Source organism: Bradysia coprophila, unplaced genomic scaffold, assembly GCF_014529535.1.
Source record: "Bradysia coprophila strain Holo2 unplaced genomic scaffold, BU_Bcop_v1 contig_373, whole genome shotgun sequence".
Taxonomy (NCBI): Eukaryota; Metazoa; Arthropoda; class Insecta; order Diptera; family Sciaridae; genus Bradysia; species Bradysia coprophila.
The window spans coordinates 1855336-1875774 of NW_023503632.1; the positions used below are offsets into that span (position 1 = coordinate 1855336).

The 20439-nt window shown below is 40.1% G+C and overlaps 4 protein-coding genes across 9 annotated transcripts; 2 read left to right on the forward strand and 2 right to left on the reverse strand.

Annotated features, from left to right (window-relative positions):
• Nucleotides 1-39: 39 nt before the first annotated feature.
• On the forward strand, nt 40-892 carry LOC119081991 (BLOC-1-related complex subunit 8 homolog). Its single transcript, XM_037191311.1, has 2 exons — nt 40-252; nt 316-892. The coding sequence occupies exons 1-2, from the start codon at nt 207-209 to the stop codon at nt 798-800; spliced, it is 531 nt and encodes a 176-aa protein (XP_037047206.1). The 5' UTR covers nt 40-206; the 3' UTR covers nt 801-892.
• LOC119081956 (transforming growth factor beta activator LRRC32-like) lies at nt 847-5535 on the reverse strand. Its single transcript, XM_037191251.1, has 7 exons — nt 5076-5535; nt 3470-3615; nt 3239-3405; nt 2647-3182; nt 2486-2580; nt 1331-1518; nt 847-1269 (listed from the first exon to the last, which is right to left on the reverse strand). The coding sequence occupies exons 1-7, from the start codon at nt 5458-5460 to the stop codon at nt 954-956; spliced, it is 1833 nt and encodes a 610-aa protein (XP_037047146.1). The 5' UTR covers nt 5461-5535; the 3' UTR covers nt 847-953.
• Nucleotides 5536-9121: 3586 nt separating this feature from the next.
• Nucleotides 9122-16985, forward strand: LOC119081950 (condensin complex subunit 3-like). Of its 5 annotated transcripts, XM_037191241.1 has the most exons (16): nt 9122-9681; nt 9751-9939; nt 10014-10151; nt 10225-10554; nt 10618-10766; nt 10830-11042; nt 11102-11618; nt 11688-11810; nt 11886-12082; nt 12142-12287; nt 12346-12717; nt 12785-13392; nt 13452-13619; nt 15543-15569; nt 15896-15983; nt 16041-16985. In XM_037191241.1, exons 1-16 carry the CDS (start codon nt 9421-9423, stop codon nt 16883-16885), a joined length of 4371 nt encoding a protein of 1456 aa, XP_037047136.1. In that variant the 5' UTR covers nt 9122-9420; the 3' UTR covers nt 16886-16985. The 5 variants fall into 5 exon arrangements, with proteins under 5 accessions (XP_037047136.1, XP_037047134.1, XP_037047135.1 ...); XM_037191239.1 differs by having other exon boundaries at nt 15896-16985; XM_037191240.1 differs by lacking the exon at nt 15543-15569 and having other exon boundaries at nt 15896-16985.
• Nucleotides 16901-18717, reverse strand: LOC119081966 (short-chain specific acyl-CoA dehydrogenase, mitochondrial-like). 2 transcript variants are annotated; one of them, XM_037191276.1, is made up of 6 exons: nt 18562-18717; nt 18358-18496; nt 18032-18306; nt 17817-17978; nt 17272-17749; nt 16901-17198 (listed from the first exon to the last, which is right to left on the reverse strand). In XM_037191276.1, exons 1-6 carry the CDS (start codon nt 18593-18595, stop codon nt 17066-17068), a joined length of 1221 nt encoding a protein of 406 aa, XP_037047171.1. In that variant the 5' UTR covers nt 18596-18717; the 3' UTR covers nt 16901-17065. The 2 variants fall into 2 exon arrangements, with proteins under 2 accessions (XP_037047171.1, XP_037047173.1); XM_037191278.1 differs by lacking the exon at nt 18562-18717 and having other exon boundaries at nt 18032-18298; nt 18358-18495.
• Between the last annotated feature and the right edge of the window lie 1722 nt (nt 18718-20439).

Sequence of the window (20439 nt, forward strand, 5' to 3'; positions counted from 1 at the left end):
GTCCGCTGGTTATTTACTATTAATTTCACAGATGGCACAGATGGTTGAGAAACGTCTTTTGTGTGTGTATGTGACAGATAGGTCAACAACAAGACCAAGTAAATAAAACTTTGTTTTGAGACAGCCTTCAGGACTTACTATAAAGCTAAAAAAAAATCTTTTTTGGAAACCGCAATCTCCTTAAATCGATTTTCCATCAATCCAAAATGATGACTAACAGCGATGCTGAACTCAACATAAAAGTGAAAAAGAGTGAGTCCAACAATTGAAATTATCCCTTACTTACCCGACAATGTATCGACAACAAATTTCCAGCTACGGAAAAAATATCCGAAAACATGCACATTGTAGCCAACGAACCGTCGTTAGCATTTTACCGGATACAGGAACATGTCCGCAAGGTCTTACCGATGATAGTCGACCGAAAAGCGGAAGTGGCAAACTTAAACCAAGAACTACAAGGACACTGTTACGACATGGAATACGCCCTCAAGTCAATCAAATCGATCGAAAATTCGGATGCCACGTTCAAGAACATCCAAGAGTCACTGAAAAATGCCATCTTCCTAAAGCAACAGCTAAAGTTCGAAGAAGCACGGACGCGAAAAAAGGACACAAGTTCGAATTCGGTGTACAAACGACTGTCAGCGCACATTACGCTAGATCTACCGGATCTGCCCGATTTATCCGGTGTGGTCCGAGAGACAACCAATCGTGTCGAGCATATGATGTCGCAGGCTAGGCAATCGTCCAGTTACAACGGATCGGAATTGCAGAGGTCACACACAACGCTGCATTGAAATAAGTTTTGAGCTCATTTACATCCCGCTGAAGGTACAGCCATCATTTTTGTGATATTGGTTTTTGAATTTATTTTCGGTTTCTATTTCGATTAGTAGAAAAGAATTATTTAATTAAACCGCCCAACAAGGCGAACAACGTCCACCCGCATTTCATTCATACTCGATGTAATCATAGTACTGTAGTATCCTTTGCCGTTCGATTCGTTCTCGTTGTTGCTTTCTCCATCGAAAGGCAACGATGACCAACAAAATCATACAGATTGCGCTCAGTACGATAACGATTATACATCCCGGTCCGGCAGTTAGACTCAAGTGGATGTTTCCTAATGACCGCTCGAAGCTAGATAGTTGAATCTGGTCCTCAGTCGAGGCCATTCGCATTGCTGAATTTGGATTGCAGAATGCCGCTCGTTTCTTGTAGTATTTCACGAACCGTTGACCTTTGAAGTCTTCAGGTCCGTTGCACCTACGGAATGAGTTCAGAGTTAAATTAGGCTCAGGCAGCGTGAGAGAATTACCCAACGTACTTTAAATTGTACAGCAAATGCTGCTGTGACTCGTTCAAATACAGTTGTTGCAGTATGACATCCAACATCCACTGCTCAGAGCAGCTACATTCGAATGGATTACCTTGCAAATCGATACCTTCAGTTAGTCGGGTCCAGTTAGTAAGTAGCTCCGGAATCGATGACAAATTGTTGTAGCTTAAGTCGAGCTGAAATTTGACGGATCTCATTAAAATCAGAGTTTAGTGGGATTCTTATGAAAAACATTTTCCAGTGGAATTTCTTATGTGTGGCCTGAAAGGTATTCGACCCTAGAAGCTAAAACTGCTTTCAAAAAAATTCTTCGAAGCTTGTGTGGCTAGTGTGAGGTGATCACAAACCGAAAACTTTTCTTACAGAAATTTCTCCAGTTACACGAGTCGTACAGGATCGTGTGGAGTGTCATTAGAAAAGTAATTGCATGTACTTCCGGGGCAAATTGGGTCTTATTGGGTTTAAAATTCATCCACACTGAGATATGTGCAGTTGAAGTTTTCAACCAAAAAACACGAAAAACTTACACTTTTCTTACAGAAGTTTCTCGAGGTACATGAAACGTACATGGTCGTGTGGGGTGTCATTAGAAAGATAATTTTATGTTGTTTCAGGGTCTTATGGGGGTTTGGATGCATCTACGATGAAATATGAACACTTAAACATTTCAACTTCTTATATTTCATCGTAGATGCACCCAAACACCCATAAGACCCTATTTGCCCTAAACAACATAAAATTACCTTTCTAATGACACCCCACACAACCACGTACGGTTCGTATACCTCGGGAAGTTTCTGTAAGAAAATTGTAAGTTTTCAGTCTTTTTCCGTTGAAAACTTCAACTGCTCATAACTCAATTGATGAATTTTAAACCTAATCAGACCCTATTTGCCCTGAAACAACATAAAATTACCTTTCTAATGACACCTCACACGACCCTGTACGGCTCGTGGAACTGGAGAAATTTCTTTAAGAAAAGTGCAAGTTTTCGGTAATCGAACCTCCCACTAGTTACACAAACTTCGAAGAATTTTTTTGAAAGTGATTTTGGGGCCGGAATACCTTTCTGGTCACATTGAAAAAATGAGTCCGATTCGGTGGGTTGTTTTTCAAAAGAATCCCTCCATTGGAATGACATACGTAGCACAGATCTAAATGTCTCATTGCGTTGCGATCGATATTCGACAACTTTTCGCAGTGGCTTATCACAACTTCCATGCAATCGTCCTGTCCATCTGTTGATGAAACAAAACAATTCTCATCGTCGCAAACATTGTAAAGATAGTTCGTCTTAAACATACCAACATTTCTCAACGCAGCCGCACTTACATCCTGCAGCAGGGACATATTTTTCAAGGACAATTTTCTCAAATAAATCGGATCCACAAAATCAACGATCTCAATGGGATTGTGGTCCAAAATAAGCGTATCAAGCCTTGGTGCCTTAGCACCCAAATTCTGTGGCACGGTGGTGAATGCATTGAACGATAAATCTAAAATCTCCAGCTGGGCGTACTCGACATACGGTAGAAATTCGATGAAATTGTGCGAAACGTTCAACGATTTCAAATTGTTGGAAAACCACTTGGTGCTGAACAGTTCCGTTAGCTTGTTGTTCTGTATTTCGATATGAATGAGTGTCGCGGGAAAGTTGACAAGTGGCCAGGAATTCAAATGATTCGATGATAAGGTAAGATGCTCAATGACATCTGGAAGTGCCAGTGACAGATGGTTGAGAGCGTTGTTGGAGATATCTAAATATTTCAATTTGGTGAGCTGTGTGAATGAGTCTGCTTCGATTACTTCTATCGAATTGTTGGAAAGGTCAAGTGTTTCGCTACAAAGATAAAAATGAATAATCGGATCGGTGAGGCTGGTCGTCAAAGAGCGTACAGATTTCCGAAATACTGCAATGTTGCCACTCCAACCAGGGAAAGTTTATTGCTTGCCAGATTTAGATTTCTTAATACCGGCAATGTCCGTCTTTCCGGAATTTGAATGAAGATAATGTCATTCCCTTCCAAATTTAGTATCTCAACGTTGTCCAACGTATCCACTATCTACAAATCGTTACCTATACACTCACTTCATCAGACATGTTGATTCATTAAAATTAACACTTACCCCAACAGACAATGTTTTCAGTTTGTTATAGCTCAGATCAATACTACGTAAAGATGTTAAATGCGATAAGACTCCGCTATCAATGTCTGATAGTGAATTGTGCGATAGATTTAGGTGACGCAGTAAGTGTGTTGATTTTAGAAAATCTGTAAATGAGTTGGTTTGATAAGGAATTGTATTCAGTTCAGGTTTCACAATGTTTCCATTGTGTGAGGGAAAAAAAGCGCTACGACCGAAAATTGGCAAGTGGGAGCATTATCATAGCACAGAATTCCTTGTTGACAACCCGTACGGGACTAGTTTGAACTTAGTTTAGACATTCGCAAAATTCTTTCGAGTCTATGGCTAAGGCTCGGAACAGGTCAGGTTTACCTGAACTTGACCTGAAAATACCTGAACCGTTTACGACCTGAACCTGTTTCAATCAACTTTGACCTGACCTGATTTTACCTGAAACCTGATTAGAGTGATCAGGTCTGACCTGACCTGAAAATTTATATGAAAATTTCAGGTCAACCTGAAACCTGACCTGACAGGTTTCATAAATTCAGGTTCAGGTCAGGTCAGATTTCTTCATTAATGAAAACCTGACCTGACCAGAAGTTTCAGGTCAGTCACTTTTTTGACCGTGGTCGACCTCGGTCAACCGATTCCGATCTATGGCTGACAAGATGAATTTTCGATGATTCAAACTATGCGGCTGAAGACACGACTGTCAAGAAAAGTTTTAGCCTTTTCACACTAACCTACCACAATAACAAAAATAAGCAACTTGCCTATTCTGTTAAACGTTAGTGTTTCCCGAAAAACAACTCAATACAGACTCAAGGCTCGTTTAAAGCAGGACTGTATGCACTCTTGGTAAAAAAAAATAGAATTTTTTTTGAAAGGACTTCCCAAACCTAAATATTTTGACGACTTGTGGAAAGTGCATATGATTTAGTGCTAGTGCAACAAGGATTGGGCATTCTACTGGGGTCGAAAGTGGCTTATTACAGACCTAAGGAAAACAAGAAAATTGGCTCAGGTTTCAAAAGCATGTAAAATCTACTCTGGATACAAATGAAAAGTCTAGTTTTCGTGTGTTTATAGAACTCGGCTTCGCCTCGGATCAACAAAATTCACACGAAAACTCTACTTTTTATTCCCCTTTTATGTAAATAACTATTTAAAATGCAGTGTGCTTAGGCCGAAACACACGAGCCATTTTCCGTTGATGGGATCGACAATTATGCTTTGCTGTCTTGCGGCCAGAAAACGACTCAAAACGTGTTGGACCCATTCCTCGCTTTCGGCTCGAAATACAAACTTCCCACACACCTCAACAAAAAATGTCCCAGAGAGACAGTAATGTACTAATTCCATTGTAATCAGATATTCACCACAGGCTGAACAATGGAAAACGTAGCATAATTGATCGATCCCATCAAAGCAGAAATTGCTCGTGTGTTTTCAGCCTTATATAGACTCTTCGTAATCATATTTTCCTTTAATTGCGCCCTTTCGGCCGTAACACATTTCGCAATTGATAAGAAAAACCACAAAACTGTTAGCTGTGTACACATCAGCACCGTTATCAATATTATTATTGCCATTGCTTCCATACCTTTTGGTAGATCGTGTATTGAGTTGTTTGCTATCGATAACGATTTCAAATTCTTGCACTGTTTGAACGGATCACTTTTTATTGTTTCAATTAAGTTATGATCTAAATTGATGGCTTTAACCGTGGCTGATCCCAATAGCTTTGGTAAATGATCGAATTGCAAGTCGTTGAAGTGAGCTTCAACAGATTTATTTATCGTTGGCCATTGAATGTTCTCCAAGTCTACGTTCAAACCGAGTTTCGTTTCCGTTAAACATTTTATACGCAAAACTGTTTCACTTTCTTCACCGTCACAGGAGCACAGATCACAAATATCAGCTCGAACAACGACTATGTGAAGTATACACAAAGTTAACGAGAAACACCAACAAATAATCGAATTCATTGCAAATATCAGGACTGTTCTTGCAGTCTTTTCGAATCGAAGTTTTGAATATAACTACCAAAAAACGATTGAAAATAACTCCGAACTGTGAGTGAGTAATCTTATCAGTGTGATTATCATAATACTAACCAGAGAGGCACACACATATAGAAAGGTAGTATTGTGATAAGAGCATAATCGGAAACGAGATAAGAAAGTTCAGTCATTGCAGTTAATGCGTAAAGTATTGGTGTCATCGTTTGCAGATCTCTGAAGGCGAATTTTATGAATACATGTTTCCTACACCTTCTATCACTTCATTAGAGCGTTATCGGCTTCTGTCAAAGTAGATATAACAGGCTTTATGGTGGTACGTCCATCGCTACTATAGCTAAAATATGTACCTGATTGAAATGGTTACCAATAGGGAGAAAATAACAAATTTCTCACCTGAACTGTCATCAGAGAGAGCGTCAACAAAGCGCCATCTTCTTATCACATTTGATTGGAGAAAATAAGGATATTCACGCCGCAGGTAATAAGGCTCGGAACAGGTCGACCGAACCTGACCTGTGACCTGCAGTCGGTGATTGATCAGGTCAGGTCGGGTTCAGGTCGTTCAAAAAAAATGACCTGACCTGACCTGACCAGATTTTTGAAATACCTGAAATGACCTGGTCAACCTGAATGACCTGATAGTAAAATTTGTAATCTTGACCATGAAACCGAAATTTATCGACATTTCCGACCTATTCACTGACCTACAAAAAAGATTCGTACAAATTACTGTGAGTTCTATATCTTAACAATTTTTGGGATTTTCTCATCATCTTCAGGTTCACCATTATTTGGATTTTCAGTATTATCCTCATCATTTTTAGAGTCTTGTACAATGTTTTGTGGATCTTCAGCCTTATTACTAACGGTGCGGTGTGGTTGCAAAGTAGTTTTCTTTCCTATTTATTATTGGTAATGATCTCCTGATCATTTTAGACATAAAGAAAGAAAAAAGTCGGCGGGCTGTTCTTGAGATATGGACCCCAGTGAAAGTTTTGGCATTTCAACAGATCTGGATCGAACATTCTTTTCTGTTTTTGTTTGTGTGTCGGGTAGCTGAAGTCACTAGCTTTCCAACGATACCACGCATCACATGCTACTGACACCATAGACATATTTTTCATCAACTTTACTTTAAACATCACTAGGCCACAACAAAAAATTTTCGACTCTTCCGGAAAGGTGGTATAGTATGTTTTATTTAGAGTCGGTCCCTGATTCTGAAATTCTGTACCATTGGTCTGAAAGACGGCTACTGCGTCCAGAAGAAGGACTAAAATTTAGATTTAGGGAAAAACTAAAGTTGTTAAAGTGGCGGATGTTGAGTATGCCGTGTCCAGATATGAATGTAGGGCGACAGAAAAAGGATGTAGCTACCTTAAAATCCTTGTTCTGCCGCCCAACAATCATAACTGGACGTGATTCACACCCGTCACTCCATAAAATTCAATTTTATTTCAATTCATTCTACAATTCAATTTATCTCAAAAACCGCCCGCCGACTTTTTTCTTTCTTTATGCCTAAAACGATCAGGAGATCATTACCAATAATAAATTAGGAAAGTAAACTACTTTGCATTACACTTTTAATTAGACTTTGTTCAACCACACCGTATACTACTATCAAAACATTGAAAGTCTACAGAATCATCCGAAAACTCATCCATTTTTAAAGTGTTTACGAAGTGTTTCGTTTGAATATCAAAAATGCAACCACAATAACTCTATACTTACACGAATTATTGAATAGGCCAACTCAAAAGTACCTTCGGAATATTTTAGACAATCGCACTAAAATGAATATGTTTTAATCTGATCTCAAATAGCAAATCACAAATTTGTAGGAGTCAACAACTTTCACATTAGCAATGTGTGTATACATTAATGCTTGTTTAAGCTACAAACATAAATAAGACGTCTCATAATCCCTATAATATGTTACATCGTAAAAGAAAGAATTGTTCAACGGGCTATAAGTTATCACAATTAGATTTAATGAAAAGATACAACATCTACAAGTGCACTAGATTCTGTTACTTGGAATATAGCATTTAGGAGATCGTTTTTCGCGACAAAAATTGAAACCAGATGTCTAATATACAGCTTTTAAATAGTGAAACAGCTGAATTGCACGTTCTGCTATATTTATTCTTCAGGTCAATTCAGGTTGTTCAGGTCATTCAGGTTTTTTCAAGATTAGATTTTCAGGTTTTCAGGTCAATCAGGTCAGGTCAAAATTTAACAGATCAGGTTTCAGGTCAAATCAGGTTCAGGTGACCTGACTCAGGTTTCAGGTCGACCTGACCTGATTCCGAGCCTTAGCAGGTATGAACATGTATAAGCATTCTTTCAACGACGACGTCGATTACACTTTACACAGTGTAAACATGATTTTTTAGGAAGACATTGACGCGTGACGTGTTAAAGCCAGTAAAGTTTTAGTTTAATTTTCATACCTTGTCGCACTTTTTCTCCGTCGGATATGAAAAATATTGTTCGTTCGGCTCGTTCTGGAAACTTCTCACACGCTAAAAACTACTTTTAGTCCTATACTAGGTACGAAATGTACTATTTTATCCCTTCACACGACTATACTTGATACAAAATATGTGGATCTCAGTTGGGATACCGGTATCCTAACGTTTTGTAAAAGGAAAGTCCACACTTCCGGAGTCGGGATACCGGTATCCTTGATACAAAATACGTGTATCTCAGTTGGGATACCGGTATCCTAACGTTTTGTAAAAGGAAAATCCACACTTTCTAAGTCGGAATACCGGTATCCTTGATACAAAATACGTGTATCTCAGTTGGGATACCGGTATCCTAACGTTTTGTAAAAGGAAAGTCCACACTTTCGGAGTCGGGATACCGGTATCCTTGATACAAAGTACGTGTATCTCAGTTGGGATACCGGTATCCTAACGTTTTGTAAAAGGAAAATCCACACTTTCTAAGGATTTAATTTATTTATTTTTATCAACGGCAATACAGCTTACTGATAATTATGGTAGAGATAGAGGTAGATACCGGCATACCTGATACAAAGTTCGTGGGTGTTAGAATAAAATTCGCATCTCAAAAATTTATGTGCCTGATACTCAACTGAATCTACCGCCAAGTACTCGTAAAATTTCTCTAAATCAAGTTAGCCATTAAAAAATGTATGGGCGCGAAATTCCACTATATATGTGTAATCTCGCGCGGCGTGAAATTACTCGTTACCCTTCACAAACCTTCATGTCCAAGGCTGTATACTTTGGGGAGGTCACGCAGATACAGATACGCGGGTTACACACCACAGTTGATGATAAAATGGCCGATTTCATACAAAAATTCACCTACTCTGATGATTCTCGTCGTCTTGATGATGTGGTGAATTTTTTTACATGTAAAATCATCAGAAGTGGTGTGTTCCCGCGTATCTAATAAAATGGCGGTCTGCGTGTCCTCCTCAAAGTATACAGCCTTGTTCATGTCCGCATTTGTTCAACTTTCATCATAGGGTGCATGAAATTCTTCAAATATCGATGTTTTGATACACCCTGCTAAAATAAGATTTTTTTCAAGAACCACCAGCGCCATCTGTTAATATATTCGTGAAGGTGGTAGCATCACGCACGCCACTCTTTCGATGCATCGGTTTGACACTTGTCACCGCTGTATGTGTCTCTTAAATTTTGTTCTGATTATTTTAAACAGGACGCCTGATTATTTCGATAAACTTTTGTGCTACAATATTACCGTTAACTGTTCCATTAAAAGAAGTTGTGCATTGTGTGCGGTTAGCGATTTGATGGACATCAATACTGATTGCATTTCGTTTTTTGTTTTCCCTGCCTGATTGTGTGAAGTTATTTGCGTTCTACGAACCGGTACAAACAGCAAAATTTAAAATTGAATTTCGAATAAAGGCGTAAAAATATGCCGCCGCGTAAGAGAAAAGTCCCCGAAAAGGCGACGAGCGACGATAATGTTTTCGACAGTCCGTCGGAGTCACAGAAAAATGACAAAGCTGAACGAAAGCGTAAGCTTCAGAAAAAGAAATCATCCACCGAAGGTGAAACGGTCACATCACCTCAACCAACGGAAAAACATGTTGTCGTAAAAATATTGGTCAATGCACAGTCCAACGAAGCGTTCCACTCCAAGTACATAAAAGAATTGACGAATCAGTACGCTAAGGTAGGATTGGCCGTCTCTCGTCCATGGAATGGAAATTTGTTATTTATTTCGGTTTTTCATTTTCGGCAGATTGGACACGACGAATTCTTGGCAATGTTCATCTCTTGTTTGAAACAATTGATTGAGAAAGATGAATCGGTTGCAAAGTATGCGAACATTGGTCTGCTATTCATGGCCAAATTTGCAACGTCCTTGTCGGATGAAGACTCAGATGATATGCATAAATTTTTGGAAGCCGTTTTCGACTGGGTGCTTAAGGTTCGACGAGCCGTTTTGATTTTGATTCGATTTTAACAAAAAAAAAATATTTTCTTTGCAATCCCGTTCTCCAGACTGTCAGTTTGTCACACAATATTCGAGCAAGATTGTGTGGATTCGTCAATTCGTTACTCGATTCGCTTGGTTCGAATGCATCGCTGGATGATACACTTTTCGACAATATCCTGAAGTACATGTTCGATCGACTGAAGGTAATCAACGTAATCGGTTTTTAATGTAACAACCCCGACGACTAACAATAAACCAAACCAAAACCTTTCACAGGACATGTACCCATCCGTTCGTGTTCAAGCAATAAGAGCCCTGCAGCGGCTTCAAATGCCCGACGATCCAGACGATCCGATTGTAAAAATCTACACTTTTCACCTTGCATCGGATCCATCCGGTCCCGTACGACAGGCGGTTCTGACATGTTTGGGACGTAACATACACACCATCCCAGTGATTTTGGAACGTCTGTGGGACATCGATGAAAGAGTTCGACGGCATGTTTACGTGCACATGGCCAATTATCCCGTGAAAACATACAAAGTGATCCATCGGTTGACGTTCCTCGAACAGGGGCTGAACGATCGTTCAGATTCGGTTCGAAAGGTACGTTGTCTCTACTGACTTCGCTGCGGTGAAAATCATTTCCGTTTTTCCTATGTGTTTTAGGTTGTAACTTCGATCATGATACCGCAGTGGCTGGAATCGTACAATAAGAACTATCTTGCGTTCCTCAGCGGTTTGAAACTTGATGCCAGTGAGGCTGAAATTGATCGCTTTCGAGCCATTGCAAGACTGGCCCTGCCCGAAATATTCAGGTATGTGACGTGTTTGCTCCAATAATTGAATGTGTTCCATTTAAATCTCGATTTTTTCGTTAGAACACAAAATCCTGAGGATCTAATCGCCACTCTATCTCTGGATGTTGAAGAAAACAGCCCACAACTGAAGTGCATTCCATTCGATAAGCTGACCATTGAATCGAGCATGTTTTGGTGTTCGTTGATCGTATTCTTCCAACAGGACGAACGGAGATCCGACTATTTGGAAAGAGTCATTCCCGAACTGTCCATATTCTGTAAATATGTTGAGAAGTAAGCGTCAGCATCCAGATAAGATTTTTCCGTCGCCATGAACACGCCTTCCATTTCAGATACAATGACACAATCATCGGCGAGGATAAGGAACCCTGGGAGATAATGATTGCGCAGAGCATTCTGTTCAATCTCATCGAAATATTGATCAGTTTCGACTACGGCGACGAAATTGGACGACAGTGCTTGCGAACACTGGCCGTTCATTTGCTGACCACGAATCCATGCAACGAACAGATCATCAAGTCGCTGATCAACATTTGCGAAAAACTGATACCCAGCTCGGACGATCGTTTGCAGGTGTATGTGGATGTGATTCGCAGTTTGGTCGATCAGGACCTGCTGGAAAAATCGCTGAATTTCATGGATCCCAATGTGGTCGAAGCGATGGAAAAAGATCCGAATTTGAATTTGCAGGTGTCGGCATTGAAGCTGAAACTGTTCGAGTTGAAGGAGGAGGAGAGCAAATTTGTCAAGGTGAAGGATTTCGCACGCGTATCGTGCATAGCTGAAGACATTGCGCTGACTCAGGATCGATTGGTGGCTTTGATACGACCGTTTATGACGGGAGGCTCGGTAAGATTAAAAGCGATCAAAATGTTAACGGAATCGGTTGGTCAATTATCCCTTCTCTTTTGACTTTAGACTTCACTGCAACAAAAACGTGTCACCAAGGAGCTCCAAATCAAAGCATTAAAATTGGCATTCCACGGAGTTTGTTCCAAAAATGTGACAAAGTTGAATCCTGCTATGTGCCAGCTGTACACGGTAAATGTTTGCTACACCAAATTCAACGTTCTTCAATCTAACTCAAAATTTCCGGTTTCCATTTTCATATGGCAGGACTTCATTCGTCTGAAAATTGAGTCTAGTGACATGGACGTGCGCAATTGGGCATTAAAGTGTGGAGCAACGTTCAGTCTGTTGTACGAACAGTTGGCTAAAGATGTGTTCGTGGCTTTGAACAAACAGTTCTTCGACCATCATCACACCGACGTTTGGACGACAAGTGTTGGTGCGATGTTTCAGCTGATTGATCGGTGAGTGTGGATTTGTCGTTGCTATTGTACCAAAGCTCAACCTGTCGACACAATTTCAGATACGGATTCTCCTATTTCGATGAAGATCCGAACGGCGAAGCCGGAGAGAAGCAAAAGGAAAAGCCGAAGAAGAGTCGCCTGCTGTACAACACCACTGAATATGCCGATGATCCCGAAGACGACAGTACCATTGAGAAAGAAAACGGTGAGTTAACCGAAGTCAGTCCTCAGCAGTTCGTTGACTCAACCGACGTTTCTTTCAGTTACCATCAAAGGATTGATTTACCTGTTCGGTCATTTCATGGACACGTGCGACGACATTCACTTGATGAGTGCGCTGATCGATGGTTTCGGGCTGCTCATTTTGCACGGACTGTATGTCGACGAAAAATTGGTGTCGCGACTCATACTCCTCTACTTCAATCCGACCACCGAAGCGGAAGTGAATCAAATTCTGAGCATTTTCTTCGAAACGCTGATCCATCACAAAAAGCAAGAGTGCCTGGAAGCTGCGCTTATTCAAACCCTGACGAAAATCATCGAAGCATCCAACGAGAGTCCGTTACATGAGGTTAAAATCGAGACTGTGCTCCGATTCATAATAAGCTCAACGTTGCCAGTTTACTGCAAAGCAGGTAAGTTCCACTGAAGAAAACTGGCCGAACTGAATCCTGCTAATTGTTGAGCTCTTATCGTTTCCAGGTGCAAAAATCCATGACAACATTGCCTTATCACTGCTGAAATGGATGAAAACTAATGCTGCAAATCGGGACGTTTTGAAAATTGCATCGAAAGAAATTCTTTCGCTCGACATATCCGATGACAATGCCGTTCGACAGACATCACAGGAATATGTCGACGATCTGTTGGAAATGCCGATGGATTCGAAAACTGAAAAGAATCTGAAGTCGTTCAACGAGCGGATGAAAGGTAACTGTCCTGCCGAAATACAATTCTCATCCGTTGCGCCAGCTACTGGTGTCGATGGCGAAATCGAACAGGACGAAATGGAAAACGAGACCCAGTCAGATAGCAGTTCGATCAGAAACGACGAAGATGTCGATGGACAATCGGATGGAGCGACGAATGATGGTAAAACTGCAATTGCAAATGAAGTGGCAGAAGACGGTCAGAGTGAGTCGAATGACAGTAGTGTCGAGGCGTCAGCACCCGTGGTTGAAAAGCCGAGTAAAGGGAAAAAACGCGTGTCATCACCGGAAGAACCGACAACAGAAGATACCACTCCACGAAGTGAACCGGCGAACAGTGTTGTATCTCCACCAGCGGAACCGTATAACACGACTAATGAAGTACGAATTTTGGTGCGAAATTTTGAGATTTTGTTTTTTACAAATTCCGATTGTTCCAGGAGTCTACCGATGACGATACACGGCCTCAGCAATTTGTATTACAAGTGGACGTACACACTATGCCAGTTCGTTCTGAAGAAGCAGTGAGCCCTTCCAAAATGAGAAAGAGAGTACAGCACCTTCAGCAGCAACAATCGAATTCGCCAGAGATACAGTCAGCACCTTTGGTAAGTGCAGAAATTTGAGTATTTTGACTTCAATGGCTATGTAAATTTATAAGCGATGCTTCTCGCGATGTTTAAAATGTTCATGAAATTTTGTAATTTGGTTTACGTGCACTGTATGTGTCCCTTCCTAATTTACTTAATTTACTATTCGTCGCATGTTCTTTCTTTTGTAATAAAGATCCAACCGACAAAAAACAATAAAAAGACAAACAATGTCATTGATGTAATCTACCAACGCGTTTTGTTACATCTCCGTTCGAATACATGAAGAAATTTTCCGTCATTTTTGCAATGAATCGTTGTCGCCTTGAGACGAGAGAACATAAAAAGTTTATCGAAAATTCCACATGAAGAATGTGAATCGGTGTAGTGAATTGGGACCAAAACTGCGACTTACGATTTTATTTTGGGTTGAAGTTTGTTTGTGGGTCAACTTGAAAATCCACACCCATTCCCATTCATAACTCGGTGAGGATATATAATCCCAGGAGGTGCGGGAAATGAGGAATAGTAATCAGGGATTCTTTTGAAAAACAAACAGCAAACCGAAATCGGAATCCAGCGGATTTTTTTTTGTATATGCGTAGATAGCTGTTGTTCCCTTGAAGACAAAAATATATTTTTTATAAATTCATCGACGCTTGTGGACAGGAGGCGATCGAAAACCGAAAACATGCACTTTTCTCATTGGAAATTTCTTCTAGGTCACGTAACGTATAAGGTCGTGTGGGGTGTCATTAGAAAAGTAATAGCATGTACTTTCGGGGCAAATAGGGTCTTGTTGGGTGTAGAATTCATTCACACTGAGATACGGGTAGTTAAAAGTATGAGTACATTCTACGGGCAGCAGGTCCCGAATAAATGACTTCTGTTTCAAAAAAATTCTGACTGGTCTCCTCAATACCTCTCATTTGATGTATCGGTCATCGATTTCGAGAATATATCGTGAAAAAAACTGAAGAACAAGCAAAACTCGCTATTTTGAACTGTTTTGCGTGCTTTCTGGTCAAGAATGCGATTTTAGACAAATTTCAATATTGTTATTTGTTTCGCCAATACTTTCCATTAAATTGACGCATTGATAATCAATTTCGAGCGAAGATATACGGTGAAAGTCTGTGAAAAACAAGCGAAACAAATCCCTGGTTCGTTGAGTCTGACTCCAAACTTCTCTCGCTGTTTTACAGCATAGGGAGTCAAATTTTGTACACTGTTAGGTTGGCACTCAGGTAAACAGCGTTAAATCTACAAATTTCCTCCAGGATGAGTTTCTAAACAGTATGAGTTTCTAAACAGTATGAGTTTCTAAACAGTATGAGTTTCTAAACAGTATGAGTTTCTAAACAGTATGAGTTTCCAGCCGGAAAAAAACGTGGGAAATAAAGACAAAGCTAGAGATATCTCTGATGTAAATGGTTTCTTGATGTAAAAGTTATTCTGGTCGTCACTCTGGCGTTTCAACGTCTTTGTACAGCATATTTTCCTACTTTTCGTCAATTCTCGCACCTCCCTCAGGCGCAAATAGAAAAATTTCAGTTTGCAAGCCACAATTTTCAAAAATTTTCATTTATGTTCGAAATTCTTGGCTCTTCTGAAAGTCGGAAAGGATGATGTGTAGAACATGTCTGAAGTCGTTTAAACCATTTCCGATCATCAAATTACTTCTACCGAAATTGTAAGCGATTCGATTCCAATCCACTACACGAGAAGCATATGTGTGAAGTTAGACCTAGCCCCGTACACACACCGAAGACATTTGATGGATCGGATGGTATCAATAATAAAATCGGATCCACAAACAAGACACTCGGAAAAATGTTTGGTCTAATTTCACCCAATTGAATAAATTATGACGAAAAGCTTGCAGAGCCATTTTTTAACCAAATTCCTGTCGGACTAACAACTGTTGTAATTATTTTACAGGACGAGCCAATACAGAAGAAGAAAAAGGTACTCTTATAGTTAAATTGCGAAAGCTTTAAAACACTGAACTTGACCAAATCTTCACTAATAATTGTAAATTTAACAAAATCGGAACTTTAAAATAAAAAATTTGTAAAATTTGTCAGCATTAAAATCGTGCGTTTCTGTCTGATTAAAATTCCATTCGTCTGGACACATATATTTAGTTCATGCTTCCAATAACGTAGCCGTTTGCAATAATGCTAAATCGCAGTTGCTCGATCATGTACATAATAGCGTAGTAGAGTAATATCTTAGCGTAAGGTCAGTTGAATCATTGAGACGCTAATTAAAATTGATTTTTTTTTTTGTAGCGGAAAGTTCTCCCATCCAGATCTAAAGTGACCATCGAGCCCAAAAAAACACTCAAGAGAAAATCTGATACTTTGAAGTCGAGTGAAGGTGACGACGACGTCGAGGTACAACCCACGAAAAAATTGAAAACCGATAATGTTTCAGAAAGCAGCAATAAAGTAGCGCAAAGAGCCACTAAAGGAAGGGTTGCAAAGACCACCGAAATCGAGAAACCAAAGTCAGCGGAACGATTGACCAGACAAAGGAGGAACATGGATGATAAAAATGCTGCGGATAAAGAAACGACCAAACCAAATCTACGAAATGTTAAAGATTCGAAATCATCTAAAGGGGGACCGAAGCAAACAGCATCTAATACTCCGACCAGTTCGAAAAATCAAGTCAACAAAGACAATCAAACGAAACGAGCGACTCCACAAAAGAAAACCGCACCGAATGAGAAACCAAAGACTCCAGCAGCGAAACGATCAGATACTCAACCTGTGTCCGCATCGAAAAGATCCACAAGGCCAGTGACAGTGAACGTGAAAAATATTCCTGCAAAAAAGTCAACTCCGAACAAATCATCGACTGTTACACCGCAAACAACGCTCTCCGATCAACGATCCACACGACAACGATTAATCGCATCCGAACCACCAGCGCAAAAACCGAAATCCAAAACTGGAACGAAAAGTTCAGTCACATCAAAAACCGAAAAAGAACGGCCACCGAAGCAGCGCTCATCACTGTCCAATCTGAACGATGCGAAAAGTTTAGATACACCGCAACACCGTACACGACGTGCGTTAGCTAAGGAATTCTTGGTGAACAATGTGATCACACGTAATCGTTCGTCCATCGATGGAGTGAAACTGTTAGAAAATCTACAGCCGACGAGACGTAAAAGCGTTGGAATCAGCCTGGTAGAAAAACCCTTATCGACGAAAAGCGCTGGATCAACAACGGCGGTACCGCTGCGTCGAGTTAGAACGTTAGAAAAGAAATAATTTTAAATTTTTTTAAAGCTTTCTGTTAAGTTAATTTTAACCGCACGTTTGCCAGTGTAACACTTTTATTTATAATTTCAATACAGAACGGAAAACAAATGCATTTCGTTTGCGAAACAACCGAATAACCAAAAAGAACCCAATCCCATTTACCCATAAATCAGCCATTCGAATCCAGACTCATTTCGTATCATACTCCTCAGCTACCCGTTCCGCAATAATCAAAGTTTGAACGTCCGTCACACCACCATAGATCTGCGTGATCCGAGCATCTCGGTAGTGTCGCTCTGCTGCCATATTACTGACGTAGCCCCTAATATTAAAGAAATCACAGAATGAGCATCCGAAACTATTATTGCCGTCGCCATGAACATCGTTTATCTTACATGCCACCCAGTATTTGTACACACTGATGAGCATTCGATGTAGCACACCTACTAGCCGCATACTTTGCCATCGATGACAGTTTTCGGTAATCACTATTCGCATCTCTCAGTCGGGCCGCTTTCCATGTTAACAGTCGTGCCGATTCCAAATCGACAGCCATTTTGGCGATCTTCGACTTAACCAATTGCAGGTCAATCATTTGTTTGCCGAACAGATGCCGTGTACTGGCATAAGATACGGCCAAATCCAACGTAACTTGACCGATTCCAAGCGCTTGCGATGCAACACCAATTCGAGCCAATTGCAACTGAGCCATAGCGATTTGAAAACCTTCGCCGATGTTTCCGATTAAATTGTCTTTGTGCACTCGACAGTCTTGTAGAATGATGCTACTGGTTGACGTTCCTTTGATTCCCATTTTATCGTCGGCTGGTCCGAGCGACACTTCCAGTTGGTTGTTCAGAGGAATGAGAAATGCTACAAATACAGATAGAAGAGATGTGAGATGAACACTCTCTGGAGCTGTTTCCTCATTCAACCTTACCTGATATTCCTTTGTGACCCAGTTGTCTATCAACAGTTGCAAAGATAATCGCCGCCTTAGCTTGATAAGCCGAAGTAACCCAAGCCTTTGATCCATTCAAAACGAAAAAATCTCCATCCCTACGAGCTGTTGTTGATATATTTACCACGTCCGAACCGGCATCTACAATTGTTCCGTCAGCATAACCAAGAACATCTCTTCTACTACTAACATACTATATTCGCTAAGTGCAAAGGCTCCAATGTCTCCAGTGGTAAATGGACGCAAAAACTCCTCTTTTTGTTTCTCTGTACCATGACGGTTCACTAGATCCGCGTACAAGCAATTGTGTATCGCTAAAATGATTCCGGTACTAGCACACCCATTCGAAATTTCTTCGACGACTATGGACGTTGCCAATGTATCGAGCTCGCTGCCACCATATTTTTTGCTTACATTTATACCCATAAAACCCAGATCAGCTAGCTTCTTTATCTGTTCACCTGGAAACCTGACATCTTACTGATGGAATTATGTGGACAGTAAATTAAAATTAAACTACCTCTTTAATCGATCGGTTTCACTGGCAATTGGTCTCAATTCGTTGTTGGCGAAGTCTTTGCATGTTTTCTGTAGACTATTATAGTCACTGCTCAGGTCGAACGTTGCAAATAAGCGGACTATTTTTCCCAAGGAGCAGCCTGAACGTACCCGTTGGTTTATCAACAACTTTAACAGTACGAATCGTTCAGAACATTGATCTTACCTACAACCGTTGACTTTGTGTTCAGTATACTCATGTTGTTTGTGTAACAATTAAGGACATTCTACAACTAGAAATCTTTGTCTTTATCACTAAAATTTGCATTTATCGCAACAGGTGACTTTGTAATAAAAATGTAAACATTTTTGGTACGTGGAATGTCCGTATCTATACACGTCGCTATTGTTTCAAACGAATTTCGGCGGTAAAAATGAATCGAAAAAGGCTGCATTAGTGCACTTATTGCATAGTCAAATCTAAACAGCCTCGATGAAAAAATTTTACTGGAAACAACCAAAATTTTACCAAAAAAGTCTGCGTCGCAAAGTGGCAGATGTTCAGGAACAGACCAGCAAGAAAATTTATCTGCCACATGCGACGCAGATTTTTTTAGTAAAGTTTTTGGTGTTTCCAGTCAAATTTTTTTTTGGTAAAAATTATTTGGCAGATTATGAGAAAAACTAAGCCAGCTTGTTTGAACTAATTGGGTGTAAAATTTAATTTTTGCGTAACGAAGCTGGAAGCGTCAACTCTAGCGATATCATTCATTTTAGAAATTGTACTTCATAGACTGCGTCACACTTTTCTCGAAGAGATTTTTGTTGAGATATCAATCGTTTTAGAAGTTTTATAACATAGCTTCGAAAATTTAACGAAAATTTAACGAAGATCGAAATGCGATATTAAACATTGCAACAGAATTTTATGAGAATTTGTTTTCTTCAGCAAGACAGAGTCCAACGGAAGAAACCGAAGATAGACCAATAATAAGAAACGTGGGATCGGAGGATATGCCCGACATAACTGTTGATGAAGTCAAGGCCGCAGTAGCCGATATGAAAAACAAAAAGTCTCCCGGAGAAGATGGTGTTCCAGTGGAAGCCATTAAACTAGGTGGAGACTCCTTATTAAAGGCAATCACGGCTTTGTTTAATCAATGTCTCAAATGGGAAGAAGTACCAGAAGCCTGGGAAAATGCGGTAATTACATTGCTGCATAAAAAAGGAGACATAACAAAGCTGGAAAATTACCGACCCATAAGCCTATTGTCAACACTCTACAAGTTGTTTATGAAAATCATTACGAAGAGGAACACTAACAAGTTCGACTTCTACCAACCTGTTGAACAAGCTGCTTTCAGATCTGGTTTCAGCACAAACGACCATTTGCAGGTGATGATAACGCTTATTGAGAAGTGTCGTGAATACAACATCGACATAGTCTTGCTATTCATAGACTTCGAAAAAGCTTTCGATTCAGTGGAAACATGGTCGATATTGGACGCATTAGACGAATGTAGAGTAGACTCAAGGTACTCCAACACAAATCGATGTGTGTACAAAAATGCTACTTCATGTATAAAACTTTATAAGAGCACGGAGAAATTCAGAATTGGCCGAGGTGTAAGGCAGGGTGACACCATTTCACCGAAATTATTCACGGCGATTCTGCAGAGTGTTTTTAGGAAGTTAAACTGGAGTAAAATGGGAATAAAGATAAATGGAGAGTACCTGAGCAATCTCCGCTTCGCTGATGACATTGTACCGATAGCAGCGAATCTAGGTCAGGCTCAGCTTATGCTACAACAGTTAAGTGAAGAGGCAAGCAAAGTTGGCCTCAAGATGAACTTATCGAAAACAAAAGTCATGACCAACATCGGGGACGATAGAGAGATCAAAATTGGTGACACTGTCATTGAACGAGTCGACAGCTATGTATATCTAGGACATAAACTGAAGTTAGGTCTGGACAACCAAACTGCAGAAATAAGACGTAGAATTGGTCTTGCATGGGCAGCGTTCGGAAAACTCAGACTAATTTTCAAAAGCAAAATGAATAATAGTCTGAAACGCAAAGTTTTCGACACTTGTGTCCTTCCAG